The sequence below is a fragment of the Gymnoscopelus braueri genome, assembly GCF_963280865.1.
Source record: "Gymnoscopelus braueri genome assembly, chromosome: 17".
NCBI lineage: Eukaryota > Metazoa > Chordata > Actinopteri > Myctophiformes > Myctophidae > Gymnoscopelus > Gymnoscopelus braueri.
In genome coordinates this window covers 35,359,439-35,382,939 of record NC_137617.1, presented here as the reverse complement: position 1 = coordinate 35,382,939, position 23,501 = coordinate 35,359,439, and the positions used below count along the sequence as shown (strand labels likewise).

The 23,501-nt window shown below is 41.1% G+C and overlaps 1 protein-coding gene across 2 annotated transcripts in view; it reads left to right on the top strand.

Moving 5' to 3' along the window:
* LOC308103994 (calcium-activated potassium channel subunit alpha-1-like) overlaps nt 1-12,133 on the top strand; it is a 142,724-nt gene extending 130,591 nt beyond the window's left edge. For both annotated transcript variants that reach the window (XM_080454235.1, XM_080454236.1), the window contains exons 27-31: nt 1,200-1,330; nt 2,955-3,149; nt 4,440-4,558; nt 5,216-5,437; nt 9,704-12,133. In XM_080454235.1, the coding sequence (XP_080310361.1) occupies nt 1,200-1,330; nt 2,955-3,149; nt 4,440-4,558; nt 5,216-5,437; nt 9,704-9,725 (689 nt within the window). In that variant the 3' untranslated portion in view covers nt 9,726-12,133. The remainder of the gene's footprint in view (nt 1-1,199; nt 1,331-2,954; nt 3,150-4,439; nt 4,559-5,215; nt 5,438-9,703) is intronic.
* Nucleotides 12,134-23,501: the final 11,368 nt, after the last annotated feature.

The window sequence follows — 23,501 nt, the reverse complement described above, 5'->3', positions numbered from 1 at the left end:
CCTGTCTTGTTTTGAACCGCTATCTCAAGTCATATACTATGTGTATATGGGTATTTTTTCTTCCTCCCCTCCTTTATTTTTGTCAAGAATTGCAAGGCCTTTGATCCCTCAGAAGTCCTTGTGGCTGTTTTCATAACATCGTCTGTCGGATCATATTCTGTGGCCAGCGCCTTTCTTTCATCTCAGCCATGTCAATATGACTGACATTAATTTTTTCGCAGCATGCCTCATAAAAAGTAGCACTCCTCAAACTAATTTTGACATCATTATGCTCTTCCGCCTTCTGTGCATGCTTTCTTTTTTCTTTCTTTTTTATCCGTACTCAAAAAGATTTTTTTATAAAACTGAGAGAGAGAGAGGGGGGAGGAGGAAAAAAAGAGAAAAAGCCTTCTAGGGCAATGGGATACTTTCATTTGTTTTGACACGCTAGTACAAGTAATTGGAGGTCCTGTCATGGATTTACAAGACAAACAATGGCATATTGGCGTTGCTGATATTGACCTCGGGAGGACTTATTGCTTTGAATCAAAGCCTGGGAGCACTGACAATATGCATGGTGTCATCAGCGTGTGCATGAATTGCCTGGATATGGAATGTGGCAGAGGCGATTTTGCCCCATGCAGTGCCTAACACCAAACAAAACAGACTGGCATGTATTTCAGTTCTATGAAGAGAACAATTGGAGATTTGGGCAAAATTACCAAAAAACTGCCAAATCATAATAGTGATTGTTAATGCAGTCCATATCTGAATCTATCGACGTGTATTCTGCTGTCGAGTCTTTCACTGAAACTTCACTGTTGATGTTTTCTGTGTATGAAATGATAAAAGTATTTACACACTGAAGTAGACAGTGCATGCTTTTCATTTCTCGATTTCACTCCGTGTGGTCTGGTTCATTGCGCAGAACTTGCACAAGCAAAGTCAAACTGCGCAATCAACTGCTTAAACCCTGTGTACTTCACTGACTGGGGTCCCCCAGGGATCTATACTTGGTCCCTGCCTTTTTCCCCATATCTTTTCGCCGCAAATAGCCAATCTACAAGCTCACAACACGTGGCGTGGCGCTGTGAGCTTGTAGATCAGCTATCTTCGCCGAATGTTCGACGACTGTATTATGACACGCCCAGAATAGGGATTGCTAGGCTTCGTACAGTATCTGGTTTAATCTTTTTATTGTATTTATTTTTCCCGTCCAGTGAATGACTCCAACGTTCAGTTCCTGGATCAAGACGATGATGATGATCCCGACACAGAGTTGTACCTCACTCAGCCCTTCGCCTGTGGGACGGCCTTCGCTGTCAGCGTTCTGGACTCACTTATGAGCGCTGTAAGTCTTCATGGACTTATTTATGGCTGAGTTAACCCATTTAGACCTGAGCCGGATTCTAAAAATGTCTTCTAAATCCTAACAGTTTTCTGAAAAACCTATGTTGCTACAGTATATCAGTGGTGCTCAAACCTTTTCATGTCAAGGACCCCCAAAATGATATGAATTTGGTCACCGACTTCCATCTCAAACTATTTTGTTCCAGGAAGTCGGACCCCTACCACAAGCAAAGATTTGAGTTAAAAATGTTCGCTTTATATATTCAAAGATTTGCACAAATGTTCACAATTTTAGAAAAATTGCAGATCTACAAGCACATACAAGCATGGCACGAAGTGACGCGCTACTACGCGCTATCCTCTCAGCCGGACAACATAGTGACACGCTGTGAGCTTGTATATCTGCTATTTTTTATAAGTATAAAATAATGGTTAAAGTGGTTAAAATGATAGAGAACCAGATGTGCTGAACCCCAGGTTTCCCTACATTGTGGCCAAATACATATTAATTTGGGATTCCTTGACTTGAAAATGTTTGAGAACCACTGGTTTAAACAACATTTTCAGGTAGGTGACAACATTTCAGCCAATCAGGAGAGAGTACCCATTTACCAGCTTCATTTTTATAGTGTTCCAGTTCCAATTTTGTCTGCTCATTTATTTGTTCCATCACTTCCAATTTCACTTGTTTAATCTGTATCCTCTCTATCCTGATTGGATAAAAATCCAATCTACAAGCTTGCAACGCGTTGCAATCTTGTAGATCAGCAAATTTTCGGTGTGTGAAGAGTAGAGGCTACTAATCACCCCTTAGATTGCCTCTCACGGAAGAGGATTCACAGAGTGATGGAGATGGGAGTCTTTAAATGATCTCAAATATTAATAGTAACCCTCAGGATTTTAGTAGTGTAGGTAGATCTTACACACGAGAAAACTAATGTTGGTATCCTCTGCCCCCGTTGAAACAATAGGAGACAAGACTGGCACTTGTACCAGGTATGATAGCTTCATTTGTCCACCTTTCACTTTGAGTGAGGTTAGAACAAAGCTGCCTTCAAGTGCACCCCGGTGCAGACAAAGGTAATGCTACCTAATGGACAGCCCTCATCCATCATCCTGGTCAATAGTGCTGTCAGCAGCCGAGGGAGATGTCACTTGTGCTGCACAGGCAGGGAGAGACAGAGGACTGCACCACGAGGGAAAGGGCAGGCATTTGCCCTTGCTTGTTAATGGAAATAAAGCCACGTCCCGCGTGTTATGAAGAGACATTAAGTAAGGAAATGCACGGTCACACGTATCCACAGATTTAATGCAGACTTAATCCACTTTTGTTCCATTCTTGCCCACTCGTCTGTCATATCAGTGTCCCGTGTTTTGGCCGTAAGAGATACCTGGACAGAACGAATGTGTGTAAGGGACGCTCTGACTCTCTTTCCGATGGGAGTGAAAGTAACCCGTGGTAATTGGATTCCGCTGTCTTTTCACTCTGCGCGCGGGGCAATGTGACACGACAGGCCGGGGCTCGATAGCACCACTCAGACCGGCTGGCACTTTGAGTAGATTCAGTTGTGACTTTGGTGGTGTTTGCTTAAGGATTTCTCTGCTCTCCACCTTCATCTCTTCAGACATACTTCAACGATAATATCCTCACCCTGATCCGGACGCTGGTAACAGGCGGGGCTACTCCGGAGCTCGAGGGGCTCTTGGCGGAGGAGAATGCATTACGAGGTGGCTACAGCACGCCGCAGACACTGGCCAACAGGGACAGGTGTCGTGTCGCACAGCTAGCCCTGTACGACGGGCCCTTTGCCGACCTGGGGGTAAGTGACTGGTCCTGTCACCTGCGGGTTGAGCACATCGTTGCTGTCGGGTGGAAACCTTGTATGTATGGGGGAAACAACCTGTGTTCCAATGGATCCAGTGTAGTTGTTTAGTCACAAGCTCTTGTTGACCATTTAAACCCCAGCATCCGTATTGTGGGGAAAGCTTTCGCAGAAAATAGCAGATTGACAAGCTCACAACGTGTCGCAGAATAACAGAAAACTGAAAAAACACGAGCCCTGAGGGAGTCAACCATAATGGGGTTTAAGTGGTTAATACTTTTCATTGGTTCAAATGTATAGAACCCACAGACAGACTTGACCAACAATAAAATAAAAAAAGCTAAAATCGCAGATCTACAGTAGAAGCTCACAATGCTGTGAACTTGTAGATCAGCTATTTTTGTGCTACTTTTGTGTATGATGAAGTAGAGCATTAATCTACCGAAAAACGAACTTTTGAAATATGGAGATACAAGGTTTCTGCCCGACAGCGACAACATCCTTGTGAGCTCATGTTCTCTAGCAGGGGGAGCTAGCTACTGTAGCTGTGATGTGGAGATTTAAGACACCTTGGCAAGAGAGATTAAGAACCCATACGTCTGTGCTAAAGGGATTTAAAATAGTCTATAACAAATACACAATCAAACAAACTGTATTTGCCACACTGTATTTCTAGAAAAAAACATTTAAATATAGCCTTTGGTATTGAAATGTGACATTAAAGGTTTAATGACATTCACTTTTACACCACATTCAAAGTCTTTGTCCTGGTCCTTCAAAAGTGTACAAAAAGTTTTAAGTGAAAATTCCATTCCAGTGATCAATGGCAGGTGTTTTTCTCTCACATTTCTAAAGCCTTTTCAACTGCAATGAAAAAATAAATCTTTGCCTGCGGGTGTCGCTGGTGAGGGATTTTGCCTGTCAATCATCGCCTCTGCTCCGCCCCCCCCAAAGGAAAGGATAGGGGAGGGGAGGGGCGAGGAGGAGAGTGGGCGGGATTATTCGACAGTGACCTCACTGTCGAAGGGCCAAGCTCAGATTACTTTTCAGCCTAATTATTCAGAAAACCCCAGACCACAGAAAATCCACTGAATGTTGTAAGTTCAGTTTTTTTGGGTGTAATTGAGGTCATAAAACCCCAAATAAAACATTGAAAATAAAAAAAGTGAAAATGAATGTCATGATACCTTTAAGTATAGTAATTGTGCAGTATGCATTTTATTAACCGCATGCTCCTTAAACAGTCTATGTTGTAGACAGTACTGTATGTTTGTCCTTGTCTTTCAGGATGGTGGATGTTACGGTGACCTGTTTTGTAAAGCATTAAAAACATATAACATGCTGTGCTTCGGCATCTATCGACTACGAGACGCACATCTGAACCAACAAAGCCTGTGTACCAAACGGTGAGTTCTGTTCTGTTCTGTTATGTTCAGCGCCAGACTTTTGTAATACAAATAAATAAATAAACAACATTGTGTTACGCGTTTGACCACTTTCAACGTGGTGTCCCTATAGTGCAGGGGTCTTCAACAGGGGCTACGGGACCCCTAGGGGGTCCTCAGAAATACTGCAGGGGGCCTGCCAAATATTTGTGTTTTTATTTTTTATAGGCTACATTAACCACTTGAACCCTAGCATCCCTATTCTGGGGGGAACCTGTAGATCGTCCGAAAATAGCCGATCTACAAGCTCACAGTGAGCTTGTAGATCTGCTATTTTTGGTGAAGAGGGAAAAAAGAGCAGACCAAATACAGAGCCAACGGTCAGGTTTACAAAGTATTGAGGGTTTAAGTGGTTAAATGTCTGAAAATACACATCAACATTAATCCAATAAGTAGTGGGGGTCCCTGCTTCATCTCTCTCTCAGCTAAGGGGTCCTTGGCCTGAAAACGTTGAAGGCATTATACAAGTCATTATAGGCAAAAACAATTACGTGTGACACTGCTGTACGACTAAAAATATCAATCACTCTTAAGTGGTTGACTCTGAAGCCTTCAGAGTCAAATGAATACTGTATACACTCCGTTAACTCAACACTCTTCTTCTGTCTTTCCTCCAAGGTATGTCATCACCAACCCACCGTACGCGTTTGAGCTGGTTCCCTCCGACCTCATATTCTGCCTGATGCAGTTCGACCACAACGCTGGCCAATCGCGGACCAGCCTGTCACACTTGTCCCATTCGTCTCATTCCTCCAGTAAAAAAAGCTCCTCCGTCCACTCCATCCCCACCACCAACCGCAGCAACCGCGCCAAAAGCAGAGACTCACGGGACAAACAAAAGTATGTCCCCCTTTAACCCCCGTCCGACTCTCTCTATGTCTGTGAACAGTGCCTGCCAACAGCTTTGTTGCTCTGTGTGTCGTTTTTCATATCGGTCCTAGCATGCCTGCATATGGGTGTGTTTGTTAACGTGAACGTCTTATGTACAGTATGTGTACTGTGTGTACAGCACCAAAACGGCACGTTTTCTGGCGCTTGTAAGAGCCGTCCACCGTTTTTACGTAGTCCTTCTTGATACATTCGCTCAAATGTAACATCCAAATCAACAACATGACGGATTCAACACTTTGGCTATTCAAAAATAGCAGATATACAAGCTCGTAGCGCAGCACCGAGTGCCGCGCTACGAGTGCCGCGCTATGAGCACCGCGCTATGAGCTTGTAGATCTGTTATTTTTGAAAAATCGTGAAAATGTGTGCAAATCATTGAATATATATGTTTTTAAAGCGAACATTTGTAACTCAAATCTTTGCTTCTGGAGGTCCCTGGAACAAAATATTTTGAGATGGGGGTCCGCGGCCAAATACTTATCATTTTAGGGTCATTGACAGGAAAAAGTTTGGGAACCACTGATCTAGAAACATATGTTTTTTTTTTAAACAGTTAGGATTTAGAAGACATTTTTGTAGAATCGGCCTCAGGTCTTAATGGGTTAAACCCTATTATGCTTTATATTATGCTGGATCCCCCAGGGCTCTATACTGTACTTGGTCCACTCCTATTTTCCTCTACACCAAATCTCTATGCCGGAAATAGCCAATCTACAAGCGCACACAACACATGTGTATTTTTTCACCAAATGTTCGTCCCCAATATTGACGCTAAGGTTCATGTGGTTAATAATTCACAACGTATCCTGGTAGCTGTACTGTACAGTACAATTGGGAGAAAAAAATATTGCAAAGAGTTACATTTCTCTTCACTGTCTATGTAATTCCTTGTGTTAACAATTTACAGTTCTGTTGTAGTGGTCACTGAGTCATTCTTTCTGTTTCATCTCATTTTAACTGTCTTTTAGCCACGCTAAAACACGTTTTGCAGATGGTTTATTTTAAACTATGTTGTACTTGAACTGCACATAAAATATCCTATTTATTTTACATAATACCTAATATCACTAAAATGACTTGTCTTAACGGTCTGTATTCTTTTTTAATGTATCTCTAAATGGGTATCTTGTATAAAACATTTAGGTTTGTCTTCTTAAAGGCCTTTTTTTTATAGTAATTTCCGCTGGCATCCAAACAGAAGTCAACAATGTTTTAATCTACTGCCTGAGTACTACAGAATACATCAACATCAACTCATGATGCACACAGACAGTGGTGGGCAAAGCACTAAACCCCAGTACTTGAGTCAAGGTATAGAATAGATAGCCTACTCCTGGTCAAATATCTTTGGAGTACTGGAGTACTTGCTTTTAAAAATATATAGTATTCAGAGGTACATTCAGAGGTACATGCTTTAAAAAAAATACTTAGGTTTTCAAAAGTGCAAATTCCAAAGTACATTTTCTTTTTAACAGCCTTTCTAAAACAGATCAGCTTTTCCAGACATTTTCAAAAAATATCAATAATAGTGAAAATAGCAGATCTACAAGTGTCTTTGAAATGTAGTGGAGTGATAGTCATAAATATCCCAAAATATAAACACTCAAGTAAAGTACACTAAAAAAATGTAAGTACAGTACTCAATTAAATGTACTTTGTTACTGTCCACCACTGACAGTGTATTATTTTTCAATAAATGCTCAGCTCAGAGTTGATTATCCCGCTTATACCATGGCCACTTAACAATTTAAAGTTTATTCATATTTGGGGGCGATAGGCTTTTAAAATAGAAATTCTGCATTGGCACTATCTTTGATAACCTTACGTTACTTTATTACTCCTGCAAGTGAGAGAAGCATATATAACCTCTTGGAAACTACGCCTGGCCTTTTACACACATGCTGTACACACGCATGTTCCCCCAAAGGCTTGTTGGCTGAAAATATTGCACACTCTGCGGACAATCAGAATTGAGTATTCTCCGTGGCCATGGTATAAACAGTGATATATGACTTTATTTTTTGGTTCTAAAAGTGACAAACTGCAACCATTCCAAATAAAGATCCATCTACCTTATCTTCATATGTTAACGTGCCATTTGTAATCGATTCTATATTTTATGACATACGACAAGTCAGTATGGAATACTTTTTAAATAGCTTTTACAAAAGCTAACATACAATACTGGATCATAAATCTTTAAATTAAACACAACTATGTGATCAACTATGTTATCTTGCCAACTGTGGAAATTCCCCTACAGTATTAGCATTTATTAGCCTTATAAAAGTTTTCAGAAACATTCCCAGGTCATTTTTTATATACATACAGTAAGAGTTGTTCAGAATACATCTGTGTGGACATATTGACATGCTTGACTAAATTGTTTGACTCGAGGCTTAAACATCAAAGAGAGGTTCTGTTTTGAACAGCTGCTCAATGATAATGCCATCAATTGCTAGTACACGACCATGTGAACAACAACACGTACTGTGTTGTTAATTGCACAATATTAATCTCCATTGTATGTCTTGCAGAAACGCCTACGTAGATCCCACACGGCAATGTAAAACATTTATTCTGTGCGAATTTAAGTATTCCAAAAGTACAAGACAGGTTTGGTTGCATGCAGCTCATTGGGTTCTGAATCACATCTGTATGGCCAATTGCAGCTAAAACATAAAACCTTATCATCCATTTGCTTTGGAAACGGGCATGCATGCAAGGCGGCTGCTTGGAGCTTCTGCTAAGCCTCTTAAACCCTCCTACAGTATACATTGTAAACTTGACCTGAGTTGGCTCTGTGCTTGTTCTCCTTCTTCCCCTCTACACCAAATCTCTCAGACGAAAATCTACAGATCTACAAGCTCACAACGCATTGCAACGCATTATGAGCTTGAATGTCCCCCCCCCCCCCAACAGAGTAGGGATTCTAGGGTTCAAGTGGTTGTTGAGATGCCTACTAATCCTACTCACCAATCTCCTGACATGATCCATGTCTTATTCTTTCTTCCTTTCTCTCCGATGGTTAGTGTGTGTAATAGCGTCACAACACCGCTTAACCTACTCTACATCCAGATGTGCTGTAAAGTCAACAACATCTGCCATTTATGTACTTTTTGCTGATCCTGCGGTACCGTTTCTGTTGTCAGTGATCATATTACAGTAGCCTGGCTGAAGCATCTTACAGCTTACATTTAGCATACTGTACCAACTTTCTTTTTCCAAAATGCAACAAGGATGAATAGAGTGGGCCAAGGTATGAAGTGTTTGTTTTTTTGCTTTCTAAATGAAAGCAAAGCAATTGTAATTACAGTTACAATTGCTTTACAAATTGTCATTCGTTGTTTCAGAATGACTGCATGTTATTACCTATACATAATTTCTGTCATGCCTCATACAGTAGGCTTGACTGAAGGTGGTGTGACACTGAATGAACCTTACGGTTTGATGCCACTTCAATATTTTATATACTCTATAGTAGTTTTGGCCTTTGTATTTAAATTACTGTCTTGCAAAATTAACCCCAAATTAAGCACTTGTGCCCCTATTTTATACCTTGCCATAACATAAGATGGTGTCGCGTGGCGAACATAGGCGATTAAGGTCACAACTGTGAACTTGTACAGTAGTTCGGCTATTTTGGAATAGCCAGGTTGAAAGTGGTTCAGTCCTCATAAAGTCCATGTCTATGGACACTGCCAAGCGGCTGAATCATGGATGGGTTACCGTGCCAGAATATCAATGACATTCTGCGAGGAAAGCAGGTTGCATCAAGCCAAAGTTGTAAGCCTCTCAAAAACTAAGGCTTCCTGAGTATGAATATGCTCACATTGTTCCATTTGTTGTCCCATTAACCATTAACCTTTTAATTTGATACTACAAGGTGTGACAATAAGTGAGCTACTGTAACATTGGATTGCATGTCTTCAAACCCACAAAACGGCATGTTAACAGACGCGGCATGAACCTCATGGGTTTGACATAGTGTGTATTCTACAGGTGAAAATTGGGACACTGGGACATCAAACCAGCTTGTCTTTAATTCCTTCACCGGAGTATATATATTGTTTTACTTTCAGAATCCCAATGTACCCTCCCAATGCACTTGAAACAGAAGCGAAGCGAGCGAGATTGCGAGTCAACCACCATGAAGCATTAACCTTTCTGATGTCCCTCCTTCTGTCTCTGTATGATTTTGGTCTCTTTCCTCAGAAAAGACATGGTTTACAGATGAAGAGGACACACACCCAAGGGACATACAGATCGAGTCTGTGAACATTCTCCCGCCAACCACCACGTCAATCAGTAGTCCACGAGCAACCTGATCCCGACCATCAGAGAAGTGGCAGACGAGTGCTGAACCCGTACAGATGGCAAGACTCCCAGAAGGCACCAGGCACACTCATCAACCGTCTGCAACATCGTCTTATCCGCAACAATCATATATCAATGTCATGAAGAGACACACACCCAACACGATGACACGCGACACATTAACACCCCCCCCCCCCATCTGTACAGTTCTCAAATTATACTTATAAACATAATTAATAGTAAAATGGAAATGAAGACAATCATAGCCTAATGTCACAAACATTCTGCAGTTCTTTTGCACAACTGTATTTATTAACAGTGACTAGATTCCATGATTTCTTTTTTTTATGTAATAATAATCTTTTGGGGGGATGAGGGTCACTTCAATGATAATAGCAATGCAAGGTATTTTGTCAATGCTCACTACACATGATTAATATGATTACTGGGTTACATTTTTGTGATTGTAAATGTTGCCTTTTTTGCTGTCACTGAACAAGTATAGCATATTTTATCCATATTTTATTGTGGGTATTCTGTACAGTATGTTACATCCAGCTGCAGGTCCTATGTACTAGACTCTCAGTAAATCCTTTGCCATTTGAAGCTGCTGTACTTCACAACATTTGTCACAGTTGGCCAATGTTCATTTCAAAATGGTATATTTGGCCCCTGCCTTATACTTTTGAGCATTTTATTGTCTTACCTTTGCTTTTCTAAATCGGGTTTGATGTCAATGTTTTCATATCTCTTCTGTCTGGTTGTGATGTCCAAAAAACAACAACAACAGGAATCTTCTTAGGTTTGGACTGCAGTAGAACATGAATATTCCGGAGGTTCTCTGCCAGGAAGATAGCTGAACGAGATGTTCTAAGGTGCTGATTGTCCAGTCAATTCAATAGCCCATGTGATGGAGCCGTTTCAATGAGTTATTGTGATGCCATGAAAAATGCTTGATTTGAAGAGCCATTAACCTGCTAAGATACCACAGACAGCCACGTCAACAATTATGATATCGCCTCATACCATACAGTATGACATCTCAATTCATGTGCTGAATCAATGTGAAAGCCACAAATCGCATGAAGTGGGCATTTAAGAGTCCTCCTTTGGCTAGAAGCACTGCCTGACACAGTATTGTTTTAGAGGCATTTAAGTGCTTGCACCTTTTCCACGAACCAATCCCAATGCCATATAATCAGCAATTGTTCATGGTTTTTCTCTATACTCTAATAAACAGCTCCATCCTCTTGGCCTCTATCAACAGGAACGTAAAAAGACAGTTTCGTTGACAGCTTTAGATAAATCAGCCCGGTCATCAATCACAGCTGGTCATACTCATAAAACAAACAATTTACATACATCTGTTGAAGCACTGATCATTTATGGTTTGGGGATTTTTAGCAAATGAGAACACAATGCTCAGCCAAGAATAGTTATTCATCATGTCTTATTAAAGTAATAGAACCCTGCTGCGTTGGCACTGCAGTCGGTTACTGCAGCTTCATGAGCGATGAAAGCAGCACACGCAAAAAAACGAAATCTGTAAAACTCAAAAGTTGATCGAAAATACTTCACAGTGTAATCTACCGACCAACCTTTGATTTAAACGTGGTGAGGGTATGAGATTTTTTTTTATGACACAGGCAACATCTAAGCGCTCTCTCCCTTTTTCATTAAGGGCTAACTTCTACTCTCTTAAGTTTAATGTGCCAGGCAATGCCAAGCCAAAGGAGGGCTCAAGACCCACTGCTGCGAAAAGAGGCTTTGTGGCGTTACTTTTACATTGACATTCAGAAATGTACTTTTACTTTTTACTTTCCAACTTGCCAGCTAATTTTTTTATGCAGTAATTCTAAAATGAGTCTTTGAAACTTGATTTTTTTTTGCTGTAAAATAATCAAAGGTCACGCGTTGCGCTGGAGACGAGACTGGAACTGTTGCATTTAATTTGAATAAAGTCTTAAAGCTGTTTTTAAAATATGGTAATTAATCAAGAAAAATCTAAGAAACTTGTTTGTTGGCATTTATATACTGTTCAAAGAAGTATAGCTTTATGTAAAATATTCCTTTTTAGTGTATACTTGTTTGACATAATATCTGTGGGATTGAAAAAGGCGTTTGGCATTGCAGTCTAGTTTGTTTTATTTTGTGCGTGCATTTTTCTTTAGCACATTGAGTTGTGTATACAATGACAGTGCTAAGTTAATATTTCTGACTATGTCATAATACCCAATAATAATTACATTATATTGTCTTGTAAAAATAGGTTTGTAAATAACTTGTACATGATTTCATTTTGTATTTTCACAAAATAAAAGCTGATGTATTGTGTCCTATAATTCAATTCAATATTCAGTATTCTATTGCCTATATGCTCCACCGTTCCAGGGTGTCACACCAAAAATAGTAGACCTACAAGCGCACAATCAAACACATCTGCAAAGCGTTGCAAGCTTGTCAATCAAGTCATGTCATGCCTATGTTCCCTCAGCCTTATGTTCCCTCAATCCCTAACACATATTTTTCATCCGAATTAGACCCTCATGATGTTCCCTCATGAAAATGTGGTTCCATCCTAAATTAGACCCTATGTTCCCTCAACACTATAATGCACTGCCCCCTCTGCTGCTGGGAATCACAACTGTTTGCAGATGATGTGGTTTTGTGATTTTCTTCCCCCACTATGGTGCTACGGAGCTAATCGGGTCCACCTCGGGGTTGAAGGGGGAGGTCGCAGGTCAAAAGATGAAAATCCACTACATACATCCACTGATGATCAGTGTTCATTAAAAAACAAAGATTTTGATTATTGTTTAAAACCATCTGTTAGAACATCTTTACTCTGCACCCACATTTTGCACTTTCATTGAGAGCCTTTAGTTTTAGATGATCAAAACTAATCCATCAGAACTACACTTTTTACAATTACATTTTCTGTTCTCACTTTGGATAAATTAAAAAAGAAAGTATGGCTATAAAGTTTTCAATCAGTTTCTCAAACAGTGTTGTATTACAACTACAGCTCCTCTTTGAATAGCTGAATTAAGAGAAAATACCGCTGTACACTCATGGCATGCAGCATATCAAATCAATTATCAACTAGGAAAGTGCCCTCCTTGGAGCACAGGTCTTCTGCCAGGCTGGTTTGTCTACCCGGGTCCCGCAAACTTTGGAAGCACAAAATGTGAAGCGGACAGTTATATCACTACCATTAGGTAGATTTTAAACATTTGTGTCAGAGGTTCTTCCTTGGCCTACTGGGAGTGTGTATGTGCAAAGTTTCACACCGATCGGTCCAACGGTACTGGAGATTAGCTGTTCACAGACGGACGGACGGACGGACGGACGGACGGACGGACGGACGGACGGACGGACGGACGGACAGGGGCGAAAATGTCTGTTGACCGTTAAGGATTTCCTGGGGAGATATATTCCTAACCTCTCAACAGTGGGGCAGACACTCCATGAGCTGTTGAAGAGTAAGAATGCCTGGACTTGGGGTCACGCACAATAGACAGCCTTTGAACACATGAAAGAGCTGTTGACAACTGCACCAGTTTGAGCTTATTATGATGTCACCAGACCCACTGCAGTGTCTGTCAGCTGATGTCAGCAGTTATGGACTGGGGGGTGTGCTACTAAAACTCCACAGGGAGTACCATAGTCAGTACCACAGTCATTAACCAGAGTCAGTACCATGGTCAGTTTAGTCATTAACCATAGTCAGCACCATAGTCATTAACCATAGTCAGTACCATCGTCATAGACCATAGTCAGTACCATAGTCATTAACCAAAGTCAGTACCATCGTCATCAACCATAGTCAGCACCATAGTCATTAACCTTAGTCAGTACCATAGTCATTCTTTTTCAAATCGCAGTCCTCCCATAGTTCAATGCTGGACTATTTCTTAACTTTACTAACTGAAGGCTAACATACAAAAGAATGCTTCAAGAGTACTAAGAGACCTCTGTTGACACACTGATGGAGTACATTATTATATTGTGGGTTGTATATTGAGATGGCAGATGTGTCACATTAAAAAGGACAATTCAAACATATGGGACACTTCATTAGAACAAAAGGAGAAATAATAACATAGTTGTGGGAATTATCGTTCTTTTCAGTACTGAATCATTCATTACATTTCACCAAAGTTTCATTCAAATGATCCATTCACCAGTTTTTTTTGTATTGTTCTTATTGAACTTTTAATGTTTTTTAATGATCTTATTTATTAAGGAGAGGATTCTAAATAAGCCCTTTGGCTTCTTCCTTTTCTTTCTTCTTTTGATATGTATTGTTTCTATTTTACAATGCATTACTAATGCTAATAAATAAACCAAACTAAAGTTGATTCAGTGCTTGGCTGGAGCTCCGACCTGCGTTGCTTAGTCAACAGGTCGTTCACTAACTGGATCAATGAGAGCAACGCGTTCAGCCGACCGTCCCCTCAGGCTATGGGATCTAAACTCCAGGCACTCGCGTTGTGTCGCACGCTCATAATGGGCCTCATATTTCAATAACTATGAGGCTAATGCCCGCTGGGAACTATGACCGTTGGGAATGATGCCCGTTGGGAGCAATGCCCGCTGTCTGAGAAATCCTAAACAACATCAGCAATGGGATGTGATTTTCGTTGGATAGAGAGGTTCAAGTAACTTTCGAAACTGCATTTAACCAGAAATCTCAGTAGCTCATTATTATGTACTGTAAGTACACTTGGCCCACAATCCTCAAATCTCACCTCTTTTTTTGTCCAAAGCATGTCACAAAGTTTGACACAAGGAAGAACAAGAAACAACTGGCTATCACAGCGACTACTGGGCAATCACAGCGGGTCTCTCCGATCGGTTATCACACGTTAGAAGTCTGACATAGATTTAAATTATGCTCCTCATTGACTTACATTGCACCTTAAAGTCACACTTTTAGAACTTTAACTAATGCAAACAAAGCAGATCGATTCTCTAGTAATGTGTAAGTGTGTGTGCATGACAGTTTACTCACCACGAAAGCCAGACTCCACAGCAGTGGCGAGGAGCAACTCTGCAAGCTTACGGGATGCAGCGCATGCTGGAACACAGAGGAAGAGAATATATTTTCAACAAGCATTTTGGACATGACATAATTACCCTTGGTGTGGTACAGTACATGCGTTCATTTCCATCTCAACAGACATCTTGGTGGAAGATGCTTTCATAACCAGGGCAGCCAAGAATTTCATGGGAGGCCATGGTTTGGCCTTATGCCCGTCAAATATATTGTATACATTTGTGTTGCAAATTAAACTTTTTCATAGATTTCATAGATAGATTCATAGACATGTTTGACAGCATTATCATCAGCGTATGCTGGTTTCACGTTAATGTGTACTAATTTTAGTAAACTTGACATTTCACTCTGTACTTGGTCTGCTCTTTTTTTCCCTCTACACCAAACCTCTTTGCCGAAAATATATATTCTACCACACAAAGATTTGGCGGCCCCCCCGTAGTATCTCTGAGGACCCCCTAGGGGGCTGATTTCAGTTTTCTCCTTTACTTCTTTTCTGTCAATATGTTTTTTAGACACCAGTATCTTGTTGAGATTCTGAATTTTAAAAAAAAGCTGTATTTATTAAATTTTATGTATAAATGGACTACACCAAAGGGCAAGTGGCCTTGTCCCTAAAACGATGAAATTCCAGGCCTGGTAAGTACAGTACCACTAGCTAACTACCAAAGTAATTGCCATAGATAATAGCTAAGTACCATAGAAACTTAGTAAGTACCATGGTAATTCATAACACAAAAGGGAAATGGCAAACAAATATGTTTTGGGGATTTATAACTAAAAAAGGGCCATTTCACCCAGAATATACACACACACACACACACACACACACACACACACACACACACACACACACACACACACACACACACACACACACACACACACACACACACACACACACACACACACACACACACACACACACACACACACACACACACACACACACACACACACACACACACACACACACTTTTCTCTTCATGTGAAGGAGGGAATATGATGAACCTTGCTTGACCGGTCCAGCCTTGTGGCCATCCAAACATCCCACCAGCTTTACAAACAAACAGACTGGGGCAAAAACATTACCTCTTTGGTACTGATCTGAAGTAACAATAGGGCTGAGGGAACATATGGCTGAGGGACCAAAGGGCCTGAGGGAACATAGGGGCAGAGAGAACATGGGGCTGAGGGAACAAAGGAAGGACCTGAGGAAACGTACAGTATTTGTGCAGTATTTCTGTGAACTGTCGTTGTCCACTTCACATTGGCTGTGAGCGACGATTAGCCTACATTTGTTTACAGTGTTTGTACGTGTAGCACAGAGGATGTCCAGTATTAAGCTTCATCCTCCCATGTTGACACGAGATACTTTGCGGATGGCCAGACAAATCATCCGACACAGGACACAATCGGTGTTCCCTTCTGGATAATGGTTGGTAAAAACACTCCGCACTCTCATCTTGGGGATGTAGTGGGCCCCATCATGCTGCTTATTAACGATTTTACACACTGCGGCACGGCGGGGAGACTGTCAGCATGCCAATAATATTTACTGTCTGACACCTCACGGCTACACACAGGGAACCAGAAACTCTGTTGATTATTGCACTGATCCTCCTGCCAGCGGCTGGGCTCAACTCCCTACTCGACAACATGCAGATATAAACACATGAAGTGCACAAAGGCTGCAGAGACATTCCTGCCAGTTACAGTATGGCAATGGTTTGCTAAGGATGAATGGGCTAAAATCAAATGAAGATGGCTATTATACACAGAGGTTGTGCAGTAAAGCCAGGGCTAGATTATCAATTGAAGGTACCTGTATAGAACAAGTGCTCTGGGGCACCAGTCAATGAGGGGGACACAAAATGTACTTTACTAACTGAAGGCTAACATACTGTACAAATACTTTTAAAATATGTCATATTTTCTATATAATTTATAATAATATATATACAATTTATGATTCACTGTAAGAGACGCAAATATGTACAACAAGGTCAAATTAACCATTGATACTATATATTTAAATTGATATATGTGATTGTATGTATAAAGAGAAAGAGTTGCGATTGGGCATATGTGCCCCTCCCCCAATCACAGTTAAATCCACATTGACGTTGTCCCCAGCACTGTTGCCCGCTGGAATTCACAATAGACAGACATCAAACATCAGCTAAACAAAAACAAGAAAATCAACAACAAATTGTTGTAAGTTGTAAAGGTAAAAGTTGTTCTTTCTAATGGTAAGGCTTAAGTTGCTGTGTTGTGTAGGTATCATTCAGCACCACAGAAGCGTGGAGAGCTTCAGAGAGAAAGAGAGAGAGAGAAACAGAAAATGTTTGCAATTTTTTTTCGTACTCTTTTTGACTGGGATACCAGTCCTACATTCAGACGTCCTGAGATTGACGTCACTGGGCATTAGCATATTCCCGGGACCGATCAATGGCCCGATTACCGGGACATTTGATCATTGACAGCCAATGACATGCCGCAATTGGTTCCCATGCTCTGGCCGGGCGAAACACAAATCGATAGGTGACGGTCACCACATTTGGCGCAAACACTCAGGTGCCTTTCACACCTAAAGTCCGTTAAAAAGGTCCAGATCAACAACCAAATTGCATGGTTGCATTTTTCATTAGGTCTGAATTTGTAAATGACAACTTTTGCATCTACCTGGTCTTTTTTGATAGATTGAATACTTTATTAACATGCTTATTAACAGCACAGGTAGTACAGTCAAAGGGGCTGCATTGTGGTCCTTAATAGTGGGAACAATAAATAAACAAAACACCGGTCGGTTCAGCCTGGAATGGGCTGGCCGTTCAGGAGTCTTCCCAAACTTTCCAATGGCCAGTCCACCCCTGGCTCAGGTGTATGTCTTACACATAAGCATAGCTACAGTAAATATTGTATAGACCACACACACACCACACTTTACCCACATGTGCAGTTGTGCACATAAAACTGCACATGCAACCACACAGGCACAGAGAGAGAGAGAGAGAGAGAGAGAGAGAGAGAGAGAGAGAGAGACGAGCTCCTGGAGACAACACTTCCCCAGTTGCAAAGGCTGGGCTGGTGATAATAGTTTCCATGACAATGCAGCACTCCAAGTGCATCAATGCCAGTGTGGATAAACAGTGATCCTTTACCAAAACAAGGGGGTCATTACAGCAGCTTGTCAAATCAATGTTGAGAGTGTCTTGGCTGATTAAGGTGTCCCCTCTCGGTCCTGACACAGTGTCAATACTGGCTGGCCTGTGGCGGCACACTCCCATGATTGGACTGAAATGCCTATCAGTCAGGCAGCTGAGCTGGACTAATGATTCCCTGTGCTGCCTATTAGAGCGACATGACAATTTAATCCTGTGGGCCAGGCAAGGAAAAGTGACCTTGGTGCTTTATATTGGAGTTGAGGTAAATTGACAAGAGCAGATACATTTTTACCTTGGGCTATTAACAGAATTAAAGAATTAAAAGAATGGAGAAGATCCTTTACTTGTTTGTTTGTTTTTTGATCGGCTATTTTCATTGTTCCACTTTTTTTTACAGCATAGATTAGTATGGTAGGCATGTGTCATTTGACCTCGTTGAATATGATGTTGATTTTTGGATGCCATACAATTATTTTTAGATGTCAGTCTGTCTCAAAAACTACTAGACCGATGCACACTGCCAGTAGGCCAAGGAAGTCAGTCCACCAAATCAGCCTCATGGTGGTGCTACACCAGCCCACTTTATGTTTTGGCATAATAAAAAACACAGGGTTTGAATACCGGGTAGAACATAAATCTTACAGATACACATTGTGATGTTCTTTGTCAGCAGCACTATTTTCTTATTCTTGAACTGTCACTAGCAGGTTGTGTGTATTGGTAGAAGTGGCGTAACAGAGGGGCAGCAAGTGATGCGGTGCGGGGGGGCCACCAGCAGGGGGGGCCCCGCCTGCACTGATACAAATATTTTTACAGCAAAAAAAAAGAAAAACGTTTATTTATATTGGTCAAATAGAACCGAATTAGACCCGAATTAGACCCGAAATTTTTCGCGCACGCGTGCGGGGTTGTGCACGCACATGTGAAACTCCCGCGGGGAGGCCCCGCGATTCTGCGTTACGCCACTGATTGGAAGCTCAGTTGGTAAAGCACTCAACTTTGAATCGCGAAAAGGTTCTGTGTTCGATACCAGGCAGTGCCAGCTCTGTGTATTAGTAGCCCAGTTTGGGTAAGTAACAATGTCTCATTGCTGCGCAGCTATTATTTATATTTGGTTTAGATTTTGCACACCCCATCTCGTCAGATAGCCAGCCAGAAACTGGCTAACTGACCTCATTCGTTTCCTTTAGCATTTCTCTGTTTTCAGCTTATTAAAGAGCTGGAGATAGAGGGTAGACCTGTGTTACTGAAAAAACACTAATCAATATGCTACACAATATCAATGATAACCATTAGGGGGGAAAAAAATAAGTTTAGATTTTTGCCAACAAATATCACCCTATCTTTAACAGACAACTTTGACTTTAAACTTCGACTCATCTTTGCTCTACTTCAAAGTTTGGATATTGACTGTGGATATTAGATGAATAAGAAGTTCATGGTTTTCAGATGTTCAAAGCCATTCTAGCATGGCCCCAGGGCAAGGTATATTGCCTTGGACATCTATCTTAAGGCTATGAGAACATTGTCTACATGGTTGGAAAAAGGCCATGTGTTGACACAGATGTTTCAAGCTTTTAGAACACACATCTTTCAGTGCCACGCTGTATGCCATCTTTTGCGCCAAGGGCCACATACATTTTGCATTAGATTTACCCTTTGATACAGAAATGAATGTGGGCAGGGGAACCCACAGACTTGCACGCAGGGTTTGAACAAAGAGAAGATTACAAGTGTGGTCATGTAAAAATTTCACTGACTACTTAAATGGTGGAAAACCTTATTGTTGATATTTTTTCCCCATTTGAACATTATACTGCCTGTGAAGTGTCCATTTTGATATTATTATTTTGTTACCAAACCAGTGGCAAACGATAAGCAATTCCACCATGCGGCGAGGGAAGATGCTTCACTGGGAGGCAATTAGCCTTTAAGGCATGGTTGCTGCATTACCCTTTATTCTTAGTAAATGTCAACATTGTCTTTTCATTTGTTTCACTCCATGCATGCATAAATCAAAGCTTGTGGGTATTTCAATGCTTGAAACGGAATATGCTGCACATCATTAAAGATCAAAACAGAATCAATATTTACTGTAAAAGTCCTACTGTATCTTCAGACTAAAATATTATTTGTTGAAGTTCAATAACTATACTAAAATGCTCATAGTCAAATTATAGCCTAAATGGTTGTTGTTTCTTTTATGAATGTGGTATGATTCTGTTACCCAAAACAACAGCAGTGGCATTATAACAAATGTCAGTACAATTGTAATTATTGCATTTTTCTGTTGTCTTACATTCATATTAAACCCCATTTCTAAAATACTTCCCTTAAAAAAAAAAGAAATAACAATAATCCATAACCACAAACAGATGGCAGTATGCAACAACATTACCTCTCAGCCCAAGTTGTAAACATGATTTATAATTTGCAGGATATTATTTACCGTGATTCATGTTTCTGTCAGTTGCACATTGGAGGTTAATAGAAATGCCAGCATGCTCGCTGATTTACTTAGTAAAATGTTCGTCCCAAGGTTCAGGTTCAGAAGACTGGAGTCAGAAAGAGTTACAGGATTCATGTATTATGTAAAAGAAGCTGACATGACCTTCAGCCATCACAGTCTAGTCTATATATTACACGGGGCTTGACCCTTACAAGGCCAGAAGGCACATTTGATATATTTAACCACTATTGCCGTTAAATTACTTACATTCTTTATGAGCTGGAGCCATTTTATATGGCTAGCAACATGAAAGCAATATAACTTTGATTAAAAGTGGTTTTGTACTTTATGTTTGCCTTTTACCAAGGATGATGCTTCCGCATAGAAAAAAGGAAGGCGTTCGTAAGTCAAACACAAACTAAATCAACAAATAAAACATGCTACAAGAAGCTTACTAGTTTTTATGCCTGGTGCAATGGCTTTGCCATATGTGTTTGCCATATGTTGAAATAAAGAATTTAATCTGCTCCCGCTGTTTGATAGGGGTTCCCCTATCATAAAATGAGAAGGAATGCAGTGCTGTTTTAAAGTGTGAGGTCCATTTTGATATAATTGGCTTAAGAATTATTTATGACATTAATTGCCACATTATCGACTGGCTGTCAGTTCCTTTGGCATGCAGTCCATCCTTTTTTTCCGCACAGAGCGCTAGCTCAGCCGAAACTAGACTGACAAGCTAATTATACCATCTTCCCACTCAATGAAAAATGTCGCTAATCTGAAGCTAGCCCTGAAATAAGACTCCCTAACCTCGAAAGTATCTCATTCCAGCCAATATCCACAGATAGGGAGCACCATTAGATGCTTTACACTCCTCTATTTCCGATTAAATTAAGTTATCTTACAGAATCCCATCAACCCCTAAATCATGAAATCACCCTCCACTATAGACCATATATAGTGTGCGCGCGCGTGCGTGCGTTAGTGTGTGTGTGTGTGTGTGTGTGTGTGTGAGTGTTAATTTATTACACTATACATACTGTATAAACAGATGTATATGTATTTTCTGTTCCACTTCCAGAGCGAGGTGCGTGCTACCCTGTATTAAATAGTGTATTCAGTTTATTTTGATCCAATACATTTGACCTATCCACTATTCACTGGTGTTTTGAGGGATCCCAATGCAGTCCACTACAAAATGTTTCAGCTAAACCAGTCTCCTTTTAATGATGCTGTTTACATATTCCAACTTCACAGAGAAATGCATCTTGACGACAATGGGAGCTGACACTGGACCAAACGTGGAATGTCCCAAAGCCATCTTCAGCGGCTGCGATGCTGTCAGCTCCGCCTACATCAGTGGCAGTGTCTCAATGGTAGTTTGACACATGTCAGAAACTTTTAAATGTCTGCTCTTTTCAGCAGAGCACCTCTGCACTGCAGCCCGACTTGGAGAAATGATGGCATTTAGTGTGTATTAGAATTTGTATGAGTGTACCAGAGAAATAGAACAGCCGTATTTACTGTAAATACATTGTCACAGGGGCCAGAACAAAGCTTGCACTCTGCGTCTTGTCTGATGAGGTAATCCATCACTGGGGGTGCGTTGCAACACCCAAAAATCAATTAACTCACTTTCATATTTTTATTACACGAGCAAGCCATTCTTTACGCTCGACAAATTACAGAAATTAACCACGTAATTATGCTGAACCCGGTCGGTCCGCGGCGGAGCGGGAATCCAAGTCTTACCTCGTGATGTTTGGACAGGAAAAGCCATCTCTGGTGATTGCACATGCCTAGTGCAAGCCAGCCACAGATCTGAACTTCGACCCCTTTGATCAGCAGTTTTGGCAAGGCAATCCATCATGGTGCTCTTACTGTCAGAGGAGGTGCCTGGCTGCAGCTGTGTGTCACTGGCTAAGAGGGGCTGCTTAAAGGCAATCATGTCAACCTCCACGCGACTGCTCACACTCCCAGACTGAAGAAGGACTTGACAGGGCCAGAAGAGTCAGCTGAACACACTAGAGGGCTGTGTCTGATTGCTCCACGGCCACGAAGTGATGGCTGATTTCATCCTCTGTGAGCAAGTGGAATATTCCGACTGAAGAAGCTCATAAGCACTTGAGAATTCAACAAAGGCCCAGATTTTCTTGTCCGTTAACATATGAACCCCAGCGTCCCTATTTTGGGGGCAAACATTGCGACGCATTGTTAGCTTGTAGATTGACTATTTTCGGTGAAGAGATTATAGGTGCAGAGGCCAACAAGGAGTGTACAGTACTAGAGGTTCAGGCCGCTATGTGGCCCTCACATCTAGTAGCCTACAATATAGGCAATATACTATTATTCCTCAAATACAAACCCCTCAGGTACAGGGTGGCTTGTTAGTGATGATGTAGGCTGCCCTAGCGTGTCTCATATCTGGCATAGAGGGGCGGGTTCAAAATCTCCAGAGAAAAATTCTGTGAGATCCCATTGGTTCACCGATCTGTCCGTCAGCCCCCGCCCCGCCCCATGCCCCTCCTCCTCCCCAATGTGTAGCATTGAGAGCCCTGACGTCACAACATTTGGAGCGACGCCCACTGCACTCTGGTTGGTTGGGGAAATGAAACACTTCCTATTCCACGAACGTCAACAGGCTGGTCCAGGCTCTTATTTTTTAGCAAAAATAAAAAATAAACGCCTGAAGATGATGGATTTTTGTACTATTTTTGGGGGGAAATTGGACATGTGGTCTGCTAGAACAAAGCCCCTCAAAGCGGATAAACAGTAAGTGTAGAACCAAAAGCCAATTGTAATAATAGACAAGTCCTAGGGGACCCTGGTTAACTAAGTATATAGGGTTTAAGTGGTTAAGTTGCTGGCTTTCCCCCTTCTACATAGAAAATACTCTAACTTGAAATGAAGTTTCACAAGAATGTTGGCTTTTTGATTTTTAAATAGAAATGTTTGTGATTTGATGAGAAAAATGCCTTTGAGTAACACTCAGATATTGTACACTGTAGTATATAAGGAAGA